Here is a 19,176-nt window from a genome sequence, read left to right as displayed (position 1 = left end):
AGAGCATGTACCTCATGGGAGGCAGCCAACCCATGTGTCTCTCTCACGTCGATGCTTCTCTCTCTCTCTCTGCCACTCTCTCTAAAAGCAATGGGAAAAATATCCTCAGTTGAGGATTAAAAAAAAGCGAGCGAGTGCCCTGGCTGGGCCCCGGCTGGTGTCGCTCAGTTGGTTGGGCATCGTCCCCTGCGCCACCCAGGCTGCGGCATTTTGTGATAAAAGCCCAAGTTGACTGAGGCGGGCGCACACAGCGGGGCAACGTGGCCGGGCTCGTGGCCAGGCGGGGCGGGAGGACTAGCACAGACGTGTGGCAGGGGACTGTGTTCCCGCCTCTGTCCCTCGGGCACCCAGACGGGTGAACCGGCCAGTTCATACCAGACATTGCTGGTCCCTGGTCAGGGAGAAGAGGAAGCTCGGGTAGGGGGCGGGAGTTCCTGGGATTAAAGCTCCATCCTGGAAGCGACACTTGTCAGTGCGATTGACAACTCATTGTCCAGCCAGAACAGACAAAGGCTAGCAAGGGCGGCCCTACTACAAGGCTGCAGTTCCGATGCGGCGTCGACAGGTGTGCGTGTGGGGAGCTCCCCTGCGGCACGAAACCTTCCAGAGGCAAAGGCGGGGGAGGGGAAGCACCACCCAGAAGGAGAAAGGGGGCAAGGGACAAGAGGGAGAGGGTGTCAGAGGGGCCTTGTGTCTAGGCACTGTCGCTCGGAGGTACTGTCTTTGGGTTTACCTATGGCTAGCAGCTGCGGGGTGCCACTCCATGGGGTAGGCAAAGCAGGCAGGCTCTGCCTAGTTTAAAAATCTACATATTTGGGCTTTGTTTAAAATAATTGGATATATAAACATCTGAGCTTGGTGCCCGTTGGGCTTTTGGGCTAACGGATCTCAGCCTGCTGTGAAGTGCACAGGTAGGGCCAACTCGCAGAGGCCAGTTCGCTCGTTTATAGAGTCATGCCCCGAGTGGGGGGCATTTGGAGATCCTTGGCAAACGACAGAAATGACTCTCATGTCGTGTTTCTAAGAAAAGGGCACCCCGATTTGAGAACAATGTTCACAGTGTTTTATTGCTGTATTTCTCCCCTGGAGAGAAGTAAAGTAAATAAATTCTTAATGCAAGTTAAGGGGGATGCAGGCCGACTCGGAGAATTTATCTAAGGCTTTTGCAGAAAATCCTTCTTGGACTCTAGTGCTCCCGAGAGCCAGGACCATACTTGTCAAGTTTCCGTCTGAATAGCAGATGCGCAGTGCAGGCCTTATTATAACGAACAAGGGCAGCCTGGCCCACGCCCCAGCCCTACCTTCCTACACTTCTCTCGTCTCTACACTCTCGGCTTCGACCACACTGACCATCTTTCCTATTCGGACCTGTAGTGAGTCCAGAGTTTCGACTCTGATCTAGGAAAGACGTGTGGCCACTAGGTGACTGTAGCTCACAACTTTTAGTCCCTTAGGACAGTCCTCCTCCCCTGGACTTTTGGTCAATGCTGTTCCCTCTGCCTAGAACACCCTTCCAGCCCCTCTTCCCCTACTTAATGTCTGCTCAATTTTCAGATCTCACAGCACTTCTTTAGCCAAGCCATCAGAGATCTCCCTGGTTAGATCAAACCCTTTTATTACAGGCTTTCAAAACGTTCTCTATCTCTCTCTTTTTTTTAATCAGTAAAGTTTTAGCAAATTGAATTCAACAATATATAAAAGAGTTAACATTTTAAAACATCAAGCAATGTAATTCACAAGTTAACAAACACTATGAAGATCTCAATAGATGCAGCAAAAATATTTGGCAGAAGCCAATATCCACACATAATAAAAATTCTCAGCAAACTAGGAATTGCCTCAACCTGATAAAAAAAAAAAAAAAAAAAATCTAGCCCATCAGGTGTGGAACATCGGCCCACGAACCAGGAGGTCACCGTTGGATTCCCGGTCTGGACACGCGCCCAGGTTCCAGGTCCCATCCCCAGCAGGGGGCGTGCGGGAGGCAGCCGATCAATGTTTTTTAAAAAGAATACAGTGTGCTAAGTCCTCAGAGTGTGATAGGCACGAGGGAAGCATGGTGGGATGGGCGGGAGTTTGCAGGGGAAAGAGTGTCCAATCCGAGGCCCGAAGGGTGAGCAGTTAGCCAGGCCAGCAGGAACAGAAAGCGGGAACCATGCTGGATGTGTCATGAGGACATCCTGGGGGCTCAGAGCCTTTGTGGGTGACAGACAAAAGGAACCACTGCCTCGAAAACTGTAAATTGTTTTGCAATTGTTAGATGTTAAACATTCCCCTACCTCTTCCTCATTTACAGATGGAAGTGACAGAGGAAACTAAAGCCAGTAAAACCCAGAAGTCCTGACTCAACAAACTGGAAGAGGTTGTGGGGTGGTTTCGTTGTTTCTAAGACACAGCCACCGTGGGGAAAAGAAACCCGGAGGCCGGAACCACACGGACTCTAACCTGAAGTTGCAGGTTAAACTCCCGTACAGGTCTTAGAGGGCTGCTGGGGATGATCTGACATAGCATGGGAAGCGCCTGGCAAAAGTGACCGGCTGGAGGCACCAAGCTGGCGGCGTAGGTAACCGCTGCACCCGCCGCCTCCCGCAGCCACATCAAAAGTAGAACTAAAATACAGAACCACCAGTGCTCGGAACCCCCTGAAATCTGGCTGCACAGAGGCCCTGCAACCGGGGAACTGAGGAGGCACTGAGACCTGGTGACATCTGTGCAGAACTGGGCAATGATGTAAGACCTGCTGTGACTTTGCTAGGACATATAAATGCTGTCACTAAACAGTTTTTGTTTGTTTTTTTAAAATATATCTTTATTGATTTCAGAGAGAGGAAAGGAGAGGGAGAGAGAAACATCAATGATGAAAGTCATTGATCGGCTGCCTCCTGCACGCCCCCAACTGGGGATCGAGCCCGCAGCCCGGGCATGTGCCCTGACCTGGAATCGAACCCCGATCGCCTGGATCCTAGGTCGAAGCTCAACCGCTGAGCCCCGCCCGGCCGGGCTCAACAGCTTTTAGAACAGTTCGCCCAAACACCGTGGCGGCCTCCTCCAGAGAGCAGCCGGCGGCAAACGGAGAGGGAAAATGGAGAGCAATGAAGCTGCCCCCAGGGCGTTAGCTTCCAAGCCCCCTGCCCGTGAGTTATTCCGCCCCGCCACGCTCAGGAGCAGCCACCCCGAGGCTGCTGCCGCTTGGGAGGGGGCAGATACTGCGCGCTGGGAAACCTTCCCCCACAGGCGGGTCGCTGCCACTTTGGGAGCAGTGGGAGTGGGCTTGGGGTTTGCCGTTGCAGCCGCTGGAGTGGCTAAAGGTAGAAACCCAGGACAGCGGGTCGCCTGTGTGGAAGGAGACGGTGCCTTTGGGTTTCTGGCCTGGGAGTGGAAACCGTCTGCAGGTACAACTTGCCACTTGCACTTGCGGTGGTAAATAACCGCCTCTCATCAGCGTCACGATGGAGCCACAGGCGCGGAAAGCCCAGGACTGCCCCCTGACCCGCTCTAATACGTAAATAAAGACTCCGTAAGTGGTCTTCAGGAGTTTCCTCTTTCCTGTAAGGTGGAATTTTCTTTTTACAGCAAAATAAATACAATGTTAACATTGTTGTACAAAGATAAATAAAAACACATTTTTAAATTTAAAAAAAAATGACTGGTATGGAGCCCTGGCCAGTGTGGCTCAGTTGGTTGGGCACCATCCCGTGCACCAAGAGGTCACCCGTTGGATTCCCTGCAGGGCGCGTGCCCGGGTTCCAGGCTCCATCCCTGGCGGGGGACGTGCAGGAGGCAGCCCCTCGGTGTTCTGCTCTCGAATCAATGTATCTCTCTTTCTCCCTCTCCCTTCCTCTCTCTAAAATCCATAAAGACGTATTTAGACAAATAAAAAAAGAATTTTTTAAAAAGATGAGTGGCATGGAGGCATGATCAGTGGTAGAAAGTGAGATTCGTGGCACGGGTGCTGTTCACTCCGAGGCTCTCCCTGGACACCCGGCCTTGCGCCGGGCACTGGAGCTGCCCCTCTGTCGCGTGCACGGATGCCCGGGTGGGCTGAGGGAGACTGGATAAGTAAACGGGCAGCGGGTGAACGCACCCACCCACTGAGTAATGAGGGGGGCGGTGGGTCACTGGGTGTGAGAACCAGCGCAGGCGAGCGGCCCAAGGCGCAGGTGGACGCGCGAGGGCCCGAGGAGTGGGTGGGGGAAGTCACGTTCAGGCGCAAACTTGACTTTGCGGCCCTTCCAGGTCCGGCTCCCTCTTTATAACCCGGGTTCCGTCCTCTCCCCGTGTGGCTCCGTGGGTAGGGCGTCGGCCCCCGCGCATAAGGGTCCCGGGGTGCAGCTTCGTTCCCCGGCGGTGTAGGGGCGGGTGGGGCAGGCAACCCGTCGGCGTCTCTCTCATGTGGCTCCCCCCCCCCCATTCTCTCTGACATCAGTGGGGGAGGAAGCAAGGAAGGGACAGGGCGCGCCAAGCGGCGGGAAGGGCTTAGGGACCAGGGTGTGCGGCCGCGGAGACGTCGCTCTGGGCCAGGTGAAGGCGCAGCGCCACGAGTGGACTCGGGAGCGCCTGCAGGGAGCCAGGCCTTGGGGGAAGAGGCAGCAGACAGCGCGACAGGCTGCCTTAGGGTCGCGCAGGGCGAGGGCGGCCGCCGGAGGCGCGCCTGCTGCGACTCGCTGCGCCCAGGTCCAGGCCCTGCTGCGCGCCCCTTGCCCTTCCCACGGCAACGCGCGCGCTTCAACAGCCCGGACGGTGCAAATGAAGCTGGCATCAGGGGAGACGTCCCACCAGGTCTACTAGGTCTACGAGGGGTTTGCTTGGGGCCCAGGTGGGATGGTGTCACGAAGGGAACGACATCAGCGAGTTGCGTAAAAGGTGAGCTGGAGCGCGCGCCGTGGGAAAAGACTAGAGCTGCCTTCAGGCCCCGAGACCCTGATAGAAATCCGCGTGGCGGAGCAGCTAACATTTATTGAGCACTTACTACCCGCCAGTCACTGCTTGAAATGCCTCCAGTTCACCCTACAGAAACCCCGTGAGGCGACTGTTAGCAGTGCGCCCATTTTACAGCCAAGGCAAGCGAGGCTCAGGGAAGGTCACTCTGCTCACAGCACCCAGTGGGCGAGCAGCACCCCTGGGACTCGAGCCCAGGCCTTCTAGCCACTGACCTCGCTGCCCCCAGATCTGGGAGGTCCTCGGAGTGATGACCGAGGGGGAGATGCAGCGCGCGGGACAAGGGTTACTCGGGGCGCCGGGCTCAGCCGGGAGGGCGGGCGCGAGGCTCCCGGGGGCCGGGCCGCTGCTCCCCTGCCTCTCCGGGAGGGCTTCTCGCGCTGCGGGCGTCGAGGTCCGGTCGTCTGGGCTGGGTCAGGCGCTAGCAGGGGCGCGACGCCAGCTGCGCCACTCCAGGCCGACCAGCGCGGCCAGGGAGGCGAGGACCAGGCCAGCCAGCGCCAGGCGCACCAGGTTGCCCTTGGTGTAGTCCAAGCGGTCGGAGCCTGGGGAGCCGAGGAGCCGGCGAGGGAGACAGGCCGTCAGCAGCCCACCCCGGGCTCGGCCCCGCGCTCCCGGCCTCTGACCTCCAGGGGAAATTGGGGACCCAATTCCCTCCAAGTTCAGGGGGGCCGGTGAGGGGGGCGCAGGAGCAGGAGACCTCGACTCCTGGGGCGGGGGGCACAGCTGGGGGGCGGCCTCCCGGGGCGGGGGCGGGGCACAGCTGGGGTCGGCCTCCCGGGGCGGGGCGGGGCGGGGCGGGGCGCAGCTGGGGGGCGGCCTCCCGGGGCGGGGGCGGGGCGCAGCTGGGGGGCGGCCTCCCGGGGCGGGGGCGGGGGCGGGGCGCAGCTGGGGGGCGGCCTCCCGGGGCGGGGCGGGGCGGGACGCAGCTGGGGGGCGGCCTCCCGGGGCGGGGCGGGGCGCAGCTGGGGGGGCGGCCTCCCGGGGCGGGGCGGGGCACAGCTGGGGGGCGGCCTCCCGGGGCGGGGCGGGGCGCAGCTGGGGGGCGGCCTCCCGGGGCGGGGCGGGGCGGGGCGGGGCGGGACGCAGCTGGGGGGCGGCCTCCCGGGGCGGGGCGGGGCGGGGCGGGGCGGGACGCAGCTGGGGGGCGGCCTCCCGGGGCGGGGCGGGACGCAGCTGGGGGGCGGCCTCCCGGGGCGGGGCGGGGCGCAGCTGGGGGGCGGCCTCCCGGGGCGGGGCGGGGCGCAGCTGGGGGGCGGCCTCCCGGGGCGGGGCGGGGCACAGCTGGGGGGCGGCCTCCCGGGGCGGGGCGGGGCGCAGCTGGGGGGCGGCCTCCCGGGGCGGGGCGGGGCGCAGCTGGGGGGCGGCCTCCCGGGGCGGGGCGCAGCTGGGCTCACCGGCCGCGCGGATGACCAGCGTCTGGCTGCGCGGCGACAGCACGTAGGGCGCGGAGGGCGTGTGGTAGTAGCAGGCGTAGGTGCCGGGGGCGCGCGCGCCGGGCAGCGGGAAGTCGGCCCAGGCCTGCGGCGAGGCCCGGAACTGCAGCGGGCGCGCCTCGCCCTCCCGGTACAGCGCGAAGCTCATGTTCCGCACGCGGCCGGCGCAGCGCAGGCGCACGGTGTCCCCGGGCGCCACCACCGGCCCGGGCAGCGCCACCAGCGACGGGCGGGGCAGCTGGTCTGCGGGGCAAGGACGGGGCCTGGGTGGGCGCCGGCCTGGGCCTCTGCCCCCCGTAGGTCCCTCCCCTCTGCGCTGGCGCCTAAAATTCTGCTTCTGTCTCCCCGCCGCGCCGCTCTCCTGCACCCGAGGCAGTGTCCCCCGGTTTCCGCTCCCTGTCTGTGCGTCTGTCCCAGGGCTCCCCAGCCTCGGCCCTAGGGACGTTCTGTGGTGTGGGGTCGGGGGAGGGGGACTGTCCTGAGCACTGTGGGCTGTTCAGCATTTATTTCTGGCCTCGTGGTTCCAGCTGTCGCCAAAGATCACTGGGGGGGGGCGCGCACAAACGCCCCTGGTGGAGAATCACACCTCTCTCTGTCTGTCTGTCTGTCTGTCTGTCTCCAGTGTCTGTATGTTTCCCTCTTCCCCCTCCCTCCCTGACTCCCTCCCTCCTCCCACTCCTGTGTCCCTTCTCCCCCACCCCCAGGACCTCACCTGTCACCAGCAGTTCCAGGGCATCACTGGGTTGGGACCAGGCACCCGGTGACCACCGTGGGCTCCGGTAGCGACATTGATAACTGCCCCCCTGGGCCTCAGTCACCTCCTGCAGGAAGAACTCCGCCAGCTCCGCAAACACGTCCTGGTAGAGCAGGGGGGCGAGCTCGCCAGACTTGAAGAGTGCAAACCGCCAGGAGGGCTGGGGCGCCCGGCAAGTCAAGGTCACATTCATCCCCGGGGTCACAACCGCGGCAGGCTGCGCCCCCAGTGATGGCTTGGGGTATGAGGCTGGGGGCACTGAATAAATGGATGGCCTGGGCTCGGGTGGTAGGGGCTGGAATGGCCTGGGCTCGGGTGGTGGGGGCTGGAATGGCCTGGGCTCGGGTGGTGGGGGCTGGAATGGCCTGGGCTCGGGTGGTGGGGGCTGGAATGGCCTGGGCTCGGGTGGTAGGGGCTGGAATGGCCTGGGCTCGGGTGGTGGGGGCTGGAATGGCCTGAGCCCGGGTGGTAGGGGCTGGAATGGCCTGGGCTCGGGTGGTAGGGGCTGGAATGGCTTGGGCTCCGGTGGTAGGGGCTGGAATGGCCTGGGCCCAGCTGGTAGGGGCTGGAATAACCTGGGCTCGGGCGGTAGGGGCTTGAGTGGCCTGAACTTGGGGTGTGAGGTTGGGGGGACTGAATAAATGGATGGACTGGGCTGGAATTGCCTGAGCAGCTGGGTCCAAGATGATAGGGGCTTGGGGGACTTGAGGGGCTTGGGGTGCTTGGGGTAAGTGACCGAGGGGACTGAATAAACAGGCAGCCTGGGTTCTTGGGCTTCCTGGGTGCCTGAGGACATGAAGGGGAAGCTGGGGTGAGAGGAGAGTCACCTGGAACCACCACTGTCCCTTTCTCAGCCTCAGTTTCCTCCCTGTGAAAGAGAAAGGGACTGGACCCCAGCAGGCTTGTCAAAACTAGCTGCAAACCACAGGAGCGAGGCATCAACTCCCAAGCTTTCCTCTACAGTTTTTATTTTGAATCCTCACCAGAGGATATTTTCTCCATTGCTTTTCAGAGACAGTGGGGGGGGACATGGATGTGAGAGAGGCACATCAATTGTTTGCATCGAGACTGCAGCTGAAGTACGTGCCCTTTCCTGGAATCAAACCCAAGACCCTTCAGTCCGTGGGCTGACGCTGTAACCACCGAGCCAAACCAGCGAAGGCTTTCCTGCGTGGTTTTAAAACATCATGTCAAGGAGGTGGGCCCCAGAAATCTGTGCTTTTTACATTGCTCTCCAGAATATTTGTAACATATCCAACATATTTCAGTAGGTGCCAAACTTGCTGTCTGTTTGTGGAGGAGGGGATGTTGGATCTCTACCACATACCCTTTCCCAAAACAAATTCCCAATTAATTAAAGACCTACATGTATTTTTAACAATAAAAGTATCAGAAGAAAACATAGGAAAACATACTTGTTTTGGGTTAGAGAAGGTTGTCTTAAAGTGAAATGAAAAATTCAGAAGGGACAGGGTTAGTAAATTCAACCTCATCAGCATTTTCAAGTTGTGTCTGAGAAAAGACAAATAAGTGACAGCACTGGCCAAAATGACTTACTCATAAATCACATAGATTAAGAGTCCAGAAAGAGCCCTGGCAGTGTGCCCCGTGGTCAGAGCGTCGGCCCATGCACTGAAGGGTCATGGGTTCAATTCCCAATCACAGGCACCTACCTGGGTTGCGGTTTCGATTGCCAGCCCCGGCTGGGGTATGTGCAGGAGGCAACCAGTCGATGTGTCTCTTTCACATGGATGTTTCTCCCTCTCCCTCCCTCCCTTCCACTGTCTCTAAAAATCAATAGAAAAAATATCCTTGGGTGAGGGTTCGCACACAAGCAAAAGAAAAGAGTATAGAAAGAAATCCAAGGGCCAGCCCAGTGAAAGTTGGGTAAAACATGTGACTAGGCAATTCACAGAACAGGAAGTACAATTGACCAAAACATACTTGGCGGTGGTGGGAAGGATTGTTCAACCTTAGCAGTAATCATTAAAAACATTAAAACTGGCCCTGGCTCCATAGCACAGTTGGTTAGAGCATCATCCCGATAACACCAAGGTATTGGGTTCGATCCCCAGTCAGGGCACAGACAGGAATCAACCAATGATTGTGTACATAAGTGGGACAACAGATCGGCGCTTCTCTCTCGCTCGCTTGCTCGCTCCCTCCCTCTCAAAATCAATAAAAAATTAAAACAACAGTAAGACATTTTTGACTATCAAGTCATCAAAATGAAAACAATGATTACTATTCCATTTGGGTGGAGATGTAGTGACAGGCACTTATGCGGGCTTGAGTGCGCCTGTGGAGAAGGCGGTTGGTCAGTTTCTATCCAGATGCACAGGGCTGTGGCCAGTCGGTCCACCGCTGCACCCAGGTGGACACGCACACACGCACGCACACGCATGCACGCACGCACACACACACACACGCATACACACGCGAGCGTGCGCCAAAAGCTCGCGCAGAGGCATTCCCTGCGGCGCTGGTGAGGAGGTGCGAACTGAAAGCAACCAAATGGACATCAAGAGCGCCCGTAAATTAGAATCCAACCATACAATGGCACATGCTAGACAGCAGTTTAAAAGGAAAAAAAAAAAAAAAAGTAAAGCCAGCTAAATGACATGGAAATATCTCCAAGAGAGATTATAAAGTGGAAGATGGAAGATGCATAACAGGGTGAGTCACGAAATATCAAGTTTGCCTTGGCAAGAAAACCAAGAAGTAGATAAGTACGTATGTGTGCTTGAACGCCTGGAAAGTTTTTGTAAGGATTCAGGGGTTATTTAAGGAGGGGAGCAAGGGGAAGAGAGAGGCTGTTATATGTCCTTCAGTAATGATTGATTTTTCAAAGCCATATATATATTTGCTTTATCATTTAAGCGTAGTAATTTAAAGTAAGTTGATAGCATAGGCATTAATGGTGTTCTAGGTGGTTCTTATTTGAGGTTGGAGTGTAGTGGTTGGGGGGGGAGGTTTGAGAGAAAGGAAGAGATCTCACTATCAGAAAATCTGGAAGGAAACCCAGGGCTATTTCAGGGTGGGGGACCTTACTTTCTAAGTAAGGGAATCATTAGTGTTGGCAGAAATCCTCTCTCTTGAGCCCTGAGCTATGCCACATTCTGAGCCAAGGGTTTGACACGTGTGATTTTATTAAATCCTCACAACAGCCCATTTCACAGAGAAGGAAACTGTGTCTTAGGGTGCAGTGGTTTGTTCAAGTTCATAAATGATTAAGACGGTGAACGTGGGTGGGGTTCCAGCTTAGGTCTCTTTAGCTCCAAAGTTCATGGTCTTCACTACTCACCTATAGCCTTGGCCAGTGTTGCTCAGTGGTTAGAGCATCCGCCCATGCACTAAGGGTCTCGGGTTCGATTCCCAGTCAGGCGCATGGACCTGGGTTGCAGGATTGATCCCTGGCAGGGTCCAGTGTGTGCAGGAAGCAACCAATGAATGTGTCTCTCACCTCTCTCCCCCTCTCTCTCTCCCCCCCTCCTCCCTTCCACTCTCTAAGAGTCAATGGAAAACATAACTCCTGTGAAGATTAACAAATTTATTTTTTAACCCTCACCTAAGGATATTTTTTCCATTGCTTTTTCAGAGAGAGAGGAAGGGAGCGAGAGAGAGAGAGAAAAACATCGATGTGAGAGAGACACATCAATTGGTTGCCTCCCGCACGCGCCTGGACTGGGGCCAGGGATTAAGCCTGCAGCTGAGGTACATGCCCTTGACCAGAATCGAACCCAGGACCCTTCAGTCCGACAGCCGACACTCTAACCACTGAGCCAAACTGGCTAGGGCAACAAAAAATTTTAAAAAATAAAAAGAAAGATAAAGGGAGTGAGAAGGAAAGAAATAAAGGAGGCGGAATGAGGGAAATAAGGAAATCTGGGGTGAGGGCGGACACCAGAAATAAAATCTGAGTAGTTTGGAAATGGGATGTCAGCAACATACAGGGAACCGGATGGGGGTGTACTCACCATTCGAGGTAATGTCTGTGTGACCCAGAGGCCCTGTAGAAGGTTGGGGGGCATGGTCTCATGGAAGCCCTAGACTGCTCCCAGTCCCCCGTCATTGGCAACCCAGGAATATAAGTCCCCAGGCCCTCTGTCCTCTAGGAAACAGGAACCTTGGCCACACTTCCTCCTCTCTGGTAGCCATAAATCCACAGGTCCAACCCCCACCTACTCAAGAAGCCACAGGTCTGGACCCAGGACCTTCTTGCCTCTGCACCTAAGACTTCAGGCCCCTGGGGTCCACCTTTTACAGGAGACAGTAATCTGAGCATTCAGGGGTCTGGGCCTCAGCACCCCCCCTCCCCAGGGACCCCGGTGTCCTGGCTCCCACCTCCCCACCCACATCAGGATCTGGGGCTTTGTACTCCTGATCCCCAGGGGTTCAGGTCTCTAGTCCTCTCCTGCCTCAAGGGCGGGCGGACCCTGCCCTCAACTTCCTCTTGTCCCAGGAACCGGGGCCCCTGTGTCCTCTTGCTTTAGGGCCCAGGGGTCTGCCCCCTGCCCCCCACCGTCCTGGTCCTGTGGGGGTCTGTACCCCGGCCCAGCCCGGGACCCAGAGAGAGGGCGTGGGGCAGCTCACAGAGGGTCAGCAGCTGGAGGATCAGCACCAGGGCCATGGTGGGCAGGTCTGGCTGGAGCGGGAGCAGGAGCAGGGGCAGGAGCAGGAGCAGGAGGGAGCCGGGGCTCAACGGGAACCTCTCACCTCCCAGGAAGTGAGGCAACATCAGAAAGGCAGAGTCAGAGCCCGGCTGAGGGAGGGGAGCGAGGTGGGGGCCCTGGAGGATTGCGGCACCCCAGGGCGCCGTGGGAAAACGGGCTGGGCCCTCGTCACCCTTTGTGCTCACGAGTAAACTTTGATAACAGCACCCGTTGCCCGGCCGGGCGTGGCTCAGGGGTTGAGCGTCGACCTGGGATCCAGGCGACGGGGGCTGATTCCCGGCCAGGGCACATGCCCGGTTGCAGGCTCCATCAATGACTCTCATCATTGGTGTTTCTCTCTCTCCCTCTCCCTCTCCTTTCCTCTCTCTGAAATCAATAAAGATACATTAAAAAAAAGAACAGCACCTGCTGGGTGCCAGACCCCGCTGCGCGATTCCGGGGCACGAGGGGCGCCAGGCCCCTTACTGCCGGCCCTCCAGCAGCGCCCAGGCTGAGGGAGAGGCAGCTGCCCACCGGGTCAGATTTAAACTCAGTCCTGTGCGCGCCGATGAAGGTCCGCAGGAGGCGCCTGGCCGCCTGCGGTGAGAGTCGGGCTTCTGGACGCGCCGACTTTGAGCTCAGCCATCCGTCCCCCCCCAGCCTTGGTTTCCCCGTCTGCAAAATGGGCCTTTGTAGGTAAACCATGAGGGGAGGACTATTGCCTTTCGCCTTAGGTGAGCTGCAGCAGGAGGCCGGGGGGAAGCTGCTCCTCTAGAGCGATTTCTAGGCTGAGAGAGGACAGAGGGTGGCGGCAGGCGAGCCGACACGGGCTCGCGCTCCAGCCGGCGGGCGGCCTCCCGTCCCGCCGCCGCCGCCGCCCCCGGCTCTGCGCCGGGCGGAGGGACCGCAACCCCCAGGGTGCTCCGCGGCCTCGCAGCCCTACGCTGCGCCAGTGCGCACGCGCAAACTCAGACGCCGGCGCTCCGGACTCTGGGACTACAATACCCAGGGTGCTCCGCGCGTCGCCGCCGCCGCCGCCGCCGCCGCCGCCGCCGCCGCCGCCGCCGCGACCAAGATGGCTGGGAGTAAGTTCAGGCGCCGCGGGCGCGCGGGGCGAACCCGGGCGGTGCGGAGATGGGGCGCCGTGGTGCTCGGGCGGAGGCGGTGGGGTTGGGACCGGAGGGGGACGCAGAAGCCACGAGAGGGCTCCTGCAGGGCGAGGGTGGCGTGAGAGGGTTAGAGGTCACCGCGGGCGATCCCTGCTGGCGTGACCCTCCCGCGCACCCCGCAGGACTCGCCGCCTTCCTCAGGGATGCCTGGGCCAAGGAGCCGGTGCTGGTCGCGTCCTTCACCATCGGGGGCCTCGGTGCGTGAGCGCGCGCGCATCCCCTGCGGGCGAGCCAGCCAGCCTGCCTCACCTTCCCCGCCCCCCCCGAGGGCCCGTCGCCCCGCGCCGGCGGCCCGTCCTCACCCCCGCGGCTCCCGGCCGCCCTCTGTCCCCACCAGTGTCAGCACCCCACGACGTCCCCTGGCTGACCCCAGCCCTAACCCTCTGATCCCTTCACCAGCCCTGTCCTTCCCCACCCCAAGGTCCGTAATCCCGCGCCAGGAGAGGCTCCCAGCCCTGCTGTGCGTTAGAAACGCCCAGGCGGTAACTGACGAGAGTAACGAGAGGGTCCGAGTCCGCCCCTTTCACCAGGACAGGCCCCCAGTGACTGTAACGTGCGGCCTGAGCGAGACCCTGTGCTCTGGGAGAGAGTTACTCGTACCTGAAGGTGCACCGGGGTCCGGGGCGGGGGCCTTGTTAAAACGCAGGCCGATTCGCCAGGGCCGAGGGGGGCCTGGGAGTCTGCGTTTCTAACAGGTGCCCAGGGCTTGTCACCACTGCGTCTGCAGGCCATTGGGTAGGGTTGTTTCTTGGAAGACAGGTGTCCCATGGGCCACGTTAGCCAGGGAGCGCTTGAAATGCTAAAGTATACACTGGACTGCAAAGACGTCATGTGAACAAAAAGTACATAAAGTGTCCCTTCTTCTTTTCATGGTGTGTTGGAACAACGCTTTGGATATACCAGGTTAAAAGTTAACTTGTTTTCACCATCATGTAGCTATTAGAAAATGTGAAATAACATATGTGGCTCTTATATTTGTCAGACAGTGCTGGCCTAGAGCGTCCCTTTATATGCCCTGCCCCACCCCCCAGGACTCCTGTGCCCGCTAGATGGACTGTTCCTTGTACAAAACCTGTTTGTTCATGATTCCCCTGGAACACTCCCAGGACACCCCCAACCCTACCCCAGTATGCTCCATGGCCCCGTCTACACTTTAGTGCTCTCATTCCATGACCACCACCTCCTTCTCTCCTTTGTTCCCTCTAGGTCCCACCTATCTGTGCTTGGTTCCCAGCTCCACCTCCAAAAAAATTATAAACCCTTCTGATAGGGATCCTGGGGTGCTGGGGGGCCTCCTAGAGGTGCTATATCTCCTGCTCCTCTCCCCCCATGTACTCAGCCCCCACTTTGCCAAGGTCCAGCTTCTACCCCTCCCCTTTCCGGAGCCACCTTCCGTGGGCCTCACCCTGGTCTCTCCACAGCTATAATTCTGCCTGCCTTCAGCCCCTACACCAAGTACGCTGTCATGATCAACCAGGTCACACCCTACAACTACCCAGGTGAGTAGCAGCTGTATCCATCTCTCTGGTTTCCTGTCTCTAGGTCCAGAAATCTTCCTGGTTGTCTCTGCATCTCTGATTCTCTGACCCTTACTCTCCTGTCTTCTCTCCCCCCTGGGGTCCCAATTGCCTCTTTGAATGTAAACTGACAGACCAGCCCTTCTCTAGAGCCCCTGGAGATCTGCTGGTCTCAGTGGCCCACCCTCCTGTCCCACAGTGCCCGTCCGAGATGATGGGAACATGCCCGACGTACCCAGCCACCCCCAGGACCCCCAAGGCCGAAACTTGGAATGGCTGAAGAAACTGTGAACACCTCCACTGACAGGGAGGAGGCCCCTCCCCTGTGGCCCCCAATAAAAATGTGAAAACTGACCCTAGAGTCGAGAATCTGTGTGATAAGAGGTGGGAGCAGCAGACCATGGCCAAGGAGAGTATGGGGTCAGTTTATTGGGGGGTCAGTCAAAGGGGGGGCTGGCTAGGGTGGGGTAGGGCAGCAGTTTGTCTGGCTCCCGAGAAACCCAACTTGAGTCCAGCGCCTCATCCGCTTCGAAGCCAAAGTCTTCCTCAACCTTTATCTGGGGAAAGAGTGTGGCGTGAGTAGGCCTGGGGTCTGGAGAAGGCCCTTCGGCCCCACCATTCCTACTCTTCCAGGCCAGACAACCTCCTCTGTGTGCCCCAGAAATTCCCAGTGTTCCTGGGTCCACGTGGTCTCCAAGTTCTCTAGCCGCCGTCTCCCATCCCATTTCCTCCCCACAGCCTCCTCCAGGTCTTCCTCCTTTCCACCCAAGCCTTCCTGGCTTTTTCGAACTCTTCTTCCAACCCCAACCACCAACCCTGCTTCACCTCCTCTGTCCCGCCCTCCCACCCAGGCCTGTTGTGAAGCCTGCAGCCCTGGTGCCTCCTTGCCTGGTCCCTGGACTCCAGGTCTCCCACCTGCACGGGGGCCAGTTCTGGAGTCAGTGGGACTCCCGCTCGGCGTCCTTCCCTGGGCGCTCGCCTCCTCTTTCGCCCACTGGGCCCCTCACCAGGGGCAGGGCTGCTGGGCTCTAGGGGTGCCGGCGTTCTTCTGGGTGGGGAAAGCTCCTCTTTCTCCGGAGGCTCATTCTCAGCATTGCCTGGGGTGGGAGCATCGGTGCCCTGGCTGCCCTCATCCTGGTGGGGAGACAGGTGGCAGGTGAAGACTGCGTCCTGGGCTCCCAGCTCACCTAGCTTCTGGAGAGCCCCCTGCTCACCTCCAGCAAAATGGTGAACTGACTGGCACGGTAGTCATCGCCATAGGAGTCCAGCACTCTCATGAGGAACCTGCACCCAGAGACAAGCCACCAGGTGACACCTTTATCTTCTGGTGGTCAGTTGGGGAAAAGGGCACTTGATGGCCCAGCTCTGGTTCCCTCTGAAGCCAAGGTGTCCTTGGCCCAGAAGGTGTGGAGCTCTGGGGTCTGAGAGACCTGAGTGCCAAGCACTTGTCCAGTCAGTGGGACTTGGGGCAAGAGAAGGTGAACTCTGCGCCTCAGCTTCCTGCTGTCAATGGGAGATGACAACCCTGACTGTGGGGACGGCTGTGAGGGACACCACAACTGGACATGGTCTCTAGAGCACTCAGTGGGATGGTGGCCTAGCAAATGTTCAAGTGTAAGTTATTTTTATTGATAACTAAAAGGAGAGAGGCACGTGCAGAACACTTCTGGGGACCTCAGCTCTTCCTGACTGCGTCGTCTTTCCCCGTCCTTGCTTCTAAAAGCTGTTTTGTTTTGTTTTTGTTTGTTTTAAGCTTTAACTGACTAAATGCTACCTGTGAGCCAGCAAATCATAATAGGTCAGAAAGTAGGAAAGAGGCCAGGAGGAGGGGGATGCCGGGAGGTGGAGAGTAAAGGGGGGACTAAGTTGTGATGGAAGGAGACCTGACTCGGGATAGTGAACACACAATACAGTGCACAGATGATGTGTTGTGGAACTGTGCACCTGACATCTGTACAATTTTGTTAACCAGTGTCACCCCAATAAATTCAATAAAAAGGAAAAAAAAGAAAGTAGGAGACAATAGATGGCACCTGATTGGAGCTTGAAAAGGACAGTGGGGGAGGCCTCACTGGGAAGGCGAGCGAGTGGCCCAAGGACATTTCTGGGGGAGGGAACAGCAAGTGCAAAGGCTCTGAGGTGGGTGCGTGTCTTGCGTGTTCTCAGCAGGGTGGGAGGCTGATGTGATGGGCCCTCTGATTAGGGCGTGGTTAGCTGTTGAAAGGGTGTCAACTCCTACTGAGTCAGGGGGGACCCCTGCAGGGTTTCGAGCAGAGGAGTGACTTGGCCTGCCTTACATTTTATTCATTTTGTTGCTTTTGAAAAAATAACTTTAAAAATTTCGGTAAGATATGATTTACTAATTTAAGCATTTTTAAGTGTACAGTGCAGTGGCACTAGGTGGCATTTGCGTTGTTGTGCGACCATCACCACATCCCCTGCCCCTAGCAACCACCATTTCCTTTCTGTCTCTGGTTTGGTTACTTTAAGTACCTCACAGTGAATCCTTCAGGATAAGACCCACTCTCCCCATCTTCCCTGAGTGGGGACACACAGTGGCAGGGTTGGCATTGGATCCCGGGCAGGCTGGCCCCAGGCTCATGCCCATCCTGGTTGTGGTGCCCCGAGATGGAGGCTCTGAGCCGAGCTCATCCTGTGAGCTCCTGTTCACCCTCAGCAGCCTTGTGGCTTTGGTGTGACTTTTGCGTCACCCTTAGTTGTCAGGAAACTGGGGCTCTGAGAGGGGAGTCGCTTGCTCAGAGTAGCATAGCAACAGTGCTTAAAACTGGGTTTGGGATTCTTAAGGCTGGGGCCCCTCCACTTGCTGCACTTTCCACTCAGAGGGTACACACCTGCTTCCCCCAGGCCCAGTCAGCTCTTTCCTGTAAGATCCAATCCCACTCCTGGTCCCTGCTGGCCTCAGCCCCCTGCCCCCTCTGCAGCCTGGCCTCCTCCTGGCCCCAGACGGGCAAACAGGGAAGGTGGAGAAATGATGAGAAGCACGTGGAAACAAGCTCTGGGAGCAGAGGTGTGCCGGCCAGAGCAGGTGTGCAAGGGGTTACCTCCGCTCCTGCTGAAGTCTCCGTGTTATCCTCTGTACCTGATGGAGCCTGTTCAGGACCCGCTCATTCACCTGCAGGAGGTGGGAGAGCACAGGTCAGCTGGCCCCCATTCAACGGAGGGTGAGTGGAGCCCCTGCTGTGGACCAGGGAGACGGCCCAAAGGTCATCTTGTGGACCGTCAGGGGCTGTACCTCCTGCATCTGCTCACACTGGCCTCCACATGCAGGGGAGGCACCTGTGAGGCATCAGCAAGCTGATCTGGGCAGTCCTGGAAGCTCCTAGAGGAGACAGCACTCCAGGTACCCTGCACAGTGCCAGATGCGTAACAGGTGGGGATTAAATGAATGATGAATGAAAGATTCATCCTGTTGGGCAAGGAACGCTGTGCCTGTGGATAGGCAGAGACTGGGCAGGGGTGGTAACTTAGGCCAGGGGACCCCAAAACGAAATCCGCACTCACCTACCTGCTCGATCTCCCTGCAACGCCGACCTAGCGCCTGGTACTTCCTGCGATTGAGTTCGCGCTGGCGCCGCCGTCGGCCCCGGGCTGCCTCTTCCTCTTCGTCTCGCTCCCGGAGGCTTGAGCTGCCCAGACCCCCAGATACGAACTCCACTTCTGTCTCAAGCTCGCTCTCCAGGATGTGACCACCGAACAGCGGAGGCAGCGCAAGCTCCGAGCCTGGAGGCGCTGAGAACTCTTCAAAGCCCACGGCTGCCATGGTCCTGTAGGGTCAGGGGGGCTCAAGGACCTTAACCTCCGGCCCCCAGGCCCTCCTCCCTCAGACCCAGGAGTCCTGTTCGCAACCCCTCTTTCCCAGGACCCACAGAGTTCAAGCCCCGACTCCCTCCTCCCAAGATCTAGGAGTTCAGACCCCGGACTCTTCCTCCCTAGGATCTATGGAAGTTCAAGGTCCCAATCCCTTACTGAGACCCAGGAGTCCAGGCTTCCAACCTCAGGACCCCCAGTCGCGCCCCCCCCCCCCCCAGGATGCTGGAGTACAGACCCCAGGCCCTAAGAGTTCTAACCCAAAGCCGTTGAGTGAACTACAATCCCCATCAGCCCTCAGAGCAAACCGCGGATAGTTGCACATTCTGTACCCCGTGTCTCGGGATTGGCAATTTTCCCCAAAGCCACTTACCCCTCTCTCTGCTCCAGCTCCATTTCTCCTCCGCTCCCGGCACCCCAGGACTCAGGACTTCCAACCTTGCAAGCCTCTAGGTTAAAGTCGTCCGCAAAACTACCCGGCCCATCAGACTTCACGGCCCAGCACCGGAGACTCGGCCGCTAAGCCTCCTGGGAGCTGTAGTTCCCGACTTCCGTCTTTCCTCCCTTCCCCACCCCGAGTCAAGGCTGAAAGGCCTTGCTTTCCCGTCTGATGCCACCTCCAGTCGTCTGAGCCGCCCCCGTCTTTATTCTCGTCGCGACACCGTGCCGTGCGACCACCGCGACTGTCCGCTCGGGAGGCTCAGTCCTCGGCGGGCTGTGAGCCGGAGGCCCCTCGCCTCGCGCCTGCTCGCCCCGTCTCCGCCCAGCGGTTGGTGCTAATAAAGTTGTTGTTCCGAAGTCGGGCCGGAAGGACGCAGGGGCAGGGACCAATCAGAGAGCGGCTTTGCGTCGGCTGTGGCGCGATGGCGAGACGTCATCAGT

The 19,176-nt window shown here is 58.5% G+C and overlaps 3 protein-coding genes across 4 annotated transcripts; 1 reads left to right on the top strand and 2 right to left on the bottom strand.

The window, feature by feature from the left end:
* Window positions 1-4,924: 4,924 nt before the first annotated feature.
* On the bottom strand, window positions 4,925-12,702 carry OSCAR (osteoclast associated Ig-like receptor). Its single transcript, XM_081118317.1, has 5 exons — window positions 11,722-12,702; window positions 11,106-11,138; window positions 7,087-7,914; window positions 6,336-6,617; window positions 4,925-5,483 (listed from the first exon to the last, which is right to left on the bottom strand). Exons 1-5 carry the CDS (start codon window positions 12,125-12,127, stop codon window positions 5,353-5,355), a joined length of 1,680 nt encoding a protein of 559 aa, XP_080974443.1. The 5' UTR covers window positions 12,128-12,702; the 3' UTR covers window positions 4,925-5,352.
* Window positions 12,703-12,813: 111 nt separating this feature from the next.
* On the top strand, window positions 12,814-14,820 carry NDUFA3 (NADH:ubiquinone oxidoreductase subunit A3). Its single transcript, XM_081117760.1, has 4 exons — window positions 12,814-12,865; window positions 13,072-13,146; window positions 14,371-14,448; window positions 14,666-14,820. Exons 1-4 carry the CDS (start codon window positions 12,856-12,858, stop codon window positions 14,755-14,757), a joined length of 255 nt encoding a protein of 84 aa, XP_080973886.1. The 5' UTR covers window positions 12,814-12,855; the 3' UTR covers window positions 14,758-14,820.
* Window positions 14,821-14,871: 51 nt separating this feature from the next.
* On the bottom strand, window positions 14,872-19,100 carry TFPT (TCF3 fusion partner). Of its 2 annotated transcripts, none has more exons than XM_081117754.1 (6): window positions 18,668-19,100; window positions 17,993-18,251; window positions 17,529-17,599; window positions 15,681-15,750; window positions 15,382-15,600; window positions 14,872-15,023 (listed from the first exon to the last, which is right to left on the bottom strand). In XM_081117754.1, the coding sequence occupies exons 1-6, from the start codon at window positions 18,688-18,690 to the stop codon at window positions 14,904-14,906; spliced, it is 762 nt and encodes a 253-aa protein (XP_080973880.1). In that variant the 5' UTR covers window positions 18,691-19,100; the 3' UTR covers window positions 14,872-14,903. The 2 variants fall into 2 exon arrangements, with proteins under 2 accessions (XP_080973880.1, XP_080973879.1); XM_081117753.1 differs by having other exon boundaries at window positions 15,355-15,600; window positions 18,668-19,081.
* Window positions 19,101-19,176: the final 76 nt, after the last annotated feature.

This window comes from Miniopterus schreibersii (genome assembly GCF_964146895.1).
Source record: "Miniopterus schreibersii genome assembly, chromosome: 18".
Lineage (NCBI taxonomy): Eukaryota > Metazoa > Chordata > Mammalia > Chiroptera > Miniopteridae > Miniopterus > Miniopterus schreibersii.
Note: the sequence above shows the minus strand (reverse complement) of the source record. Positions and strands in the feature narration are given on the sequence as shown.

Excerpts from the sequence above, each read along its gene's own strand:
- OSCAR (XM_081118317.1), bottom strand. The coding sequence starts at position 12,127 with ATGATGAGAGTCATTGATGGAGCCTGCAACCGGGCATGTGCCCTGGCC. Across the intron at positions 11,139-11,721 it reads CCTCCAGCTGCTGACCCTCT|GGCCTCTGGGTCACACAGAC; the intron begins GTGAGCTGCCCC and ends AACCTTCTACAG. Across the intron at positions 7,915-11,105 it reads CACAGACATTACCTCGAATG|GCACCCAGGAAGCCCAAGAA; the intron begins GTGAGTACACCC and ends TCATGTCCTCAG.
- NDUFA3 (XM_081117760.1), top strand. Across the intron at positions 13,147-14,370 it reads CTTCACCATCGGGGGCCTCG|CTATAATTCTGCCTGCCTTC; the intron begins GTGCGTGAGCGC and ends GTCTCTCCACAG. Across the intron at positions 14,449-14,665 it reads CACACCCTACAACTACCCAG|TGCCCGTCCGAGATGATGGG; the intron begins GTGAGTAGCAGC and ends CCTGTCCCACAG.
- TFPT (XM_081117753.1), bottom strand. The coding sequence starts at position 18,690 with ATGGAGCTGGAGCAGAGAGAGGG. Across the intron at positions 15,601-15,680 it reads AGTTCACCATTTTGCTGGAG|GATGAGGGCAGCCAGGGCAC; the intron begins GTGAGCAGGGGG and ends TCTCCCCACCAG. Across the intron at positions 15,024-15,354 it reads ACCTGGAGTCCAGGGACCAG|ATAAAGGTTGAGGAAGACTT; the intron begins GCAAGGAGGCAC and ends CTCTTTCCCCAG.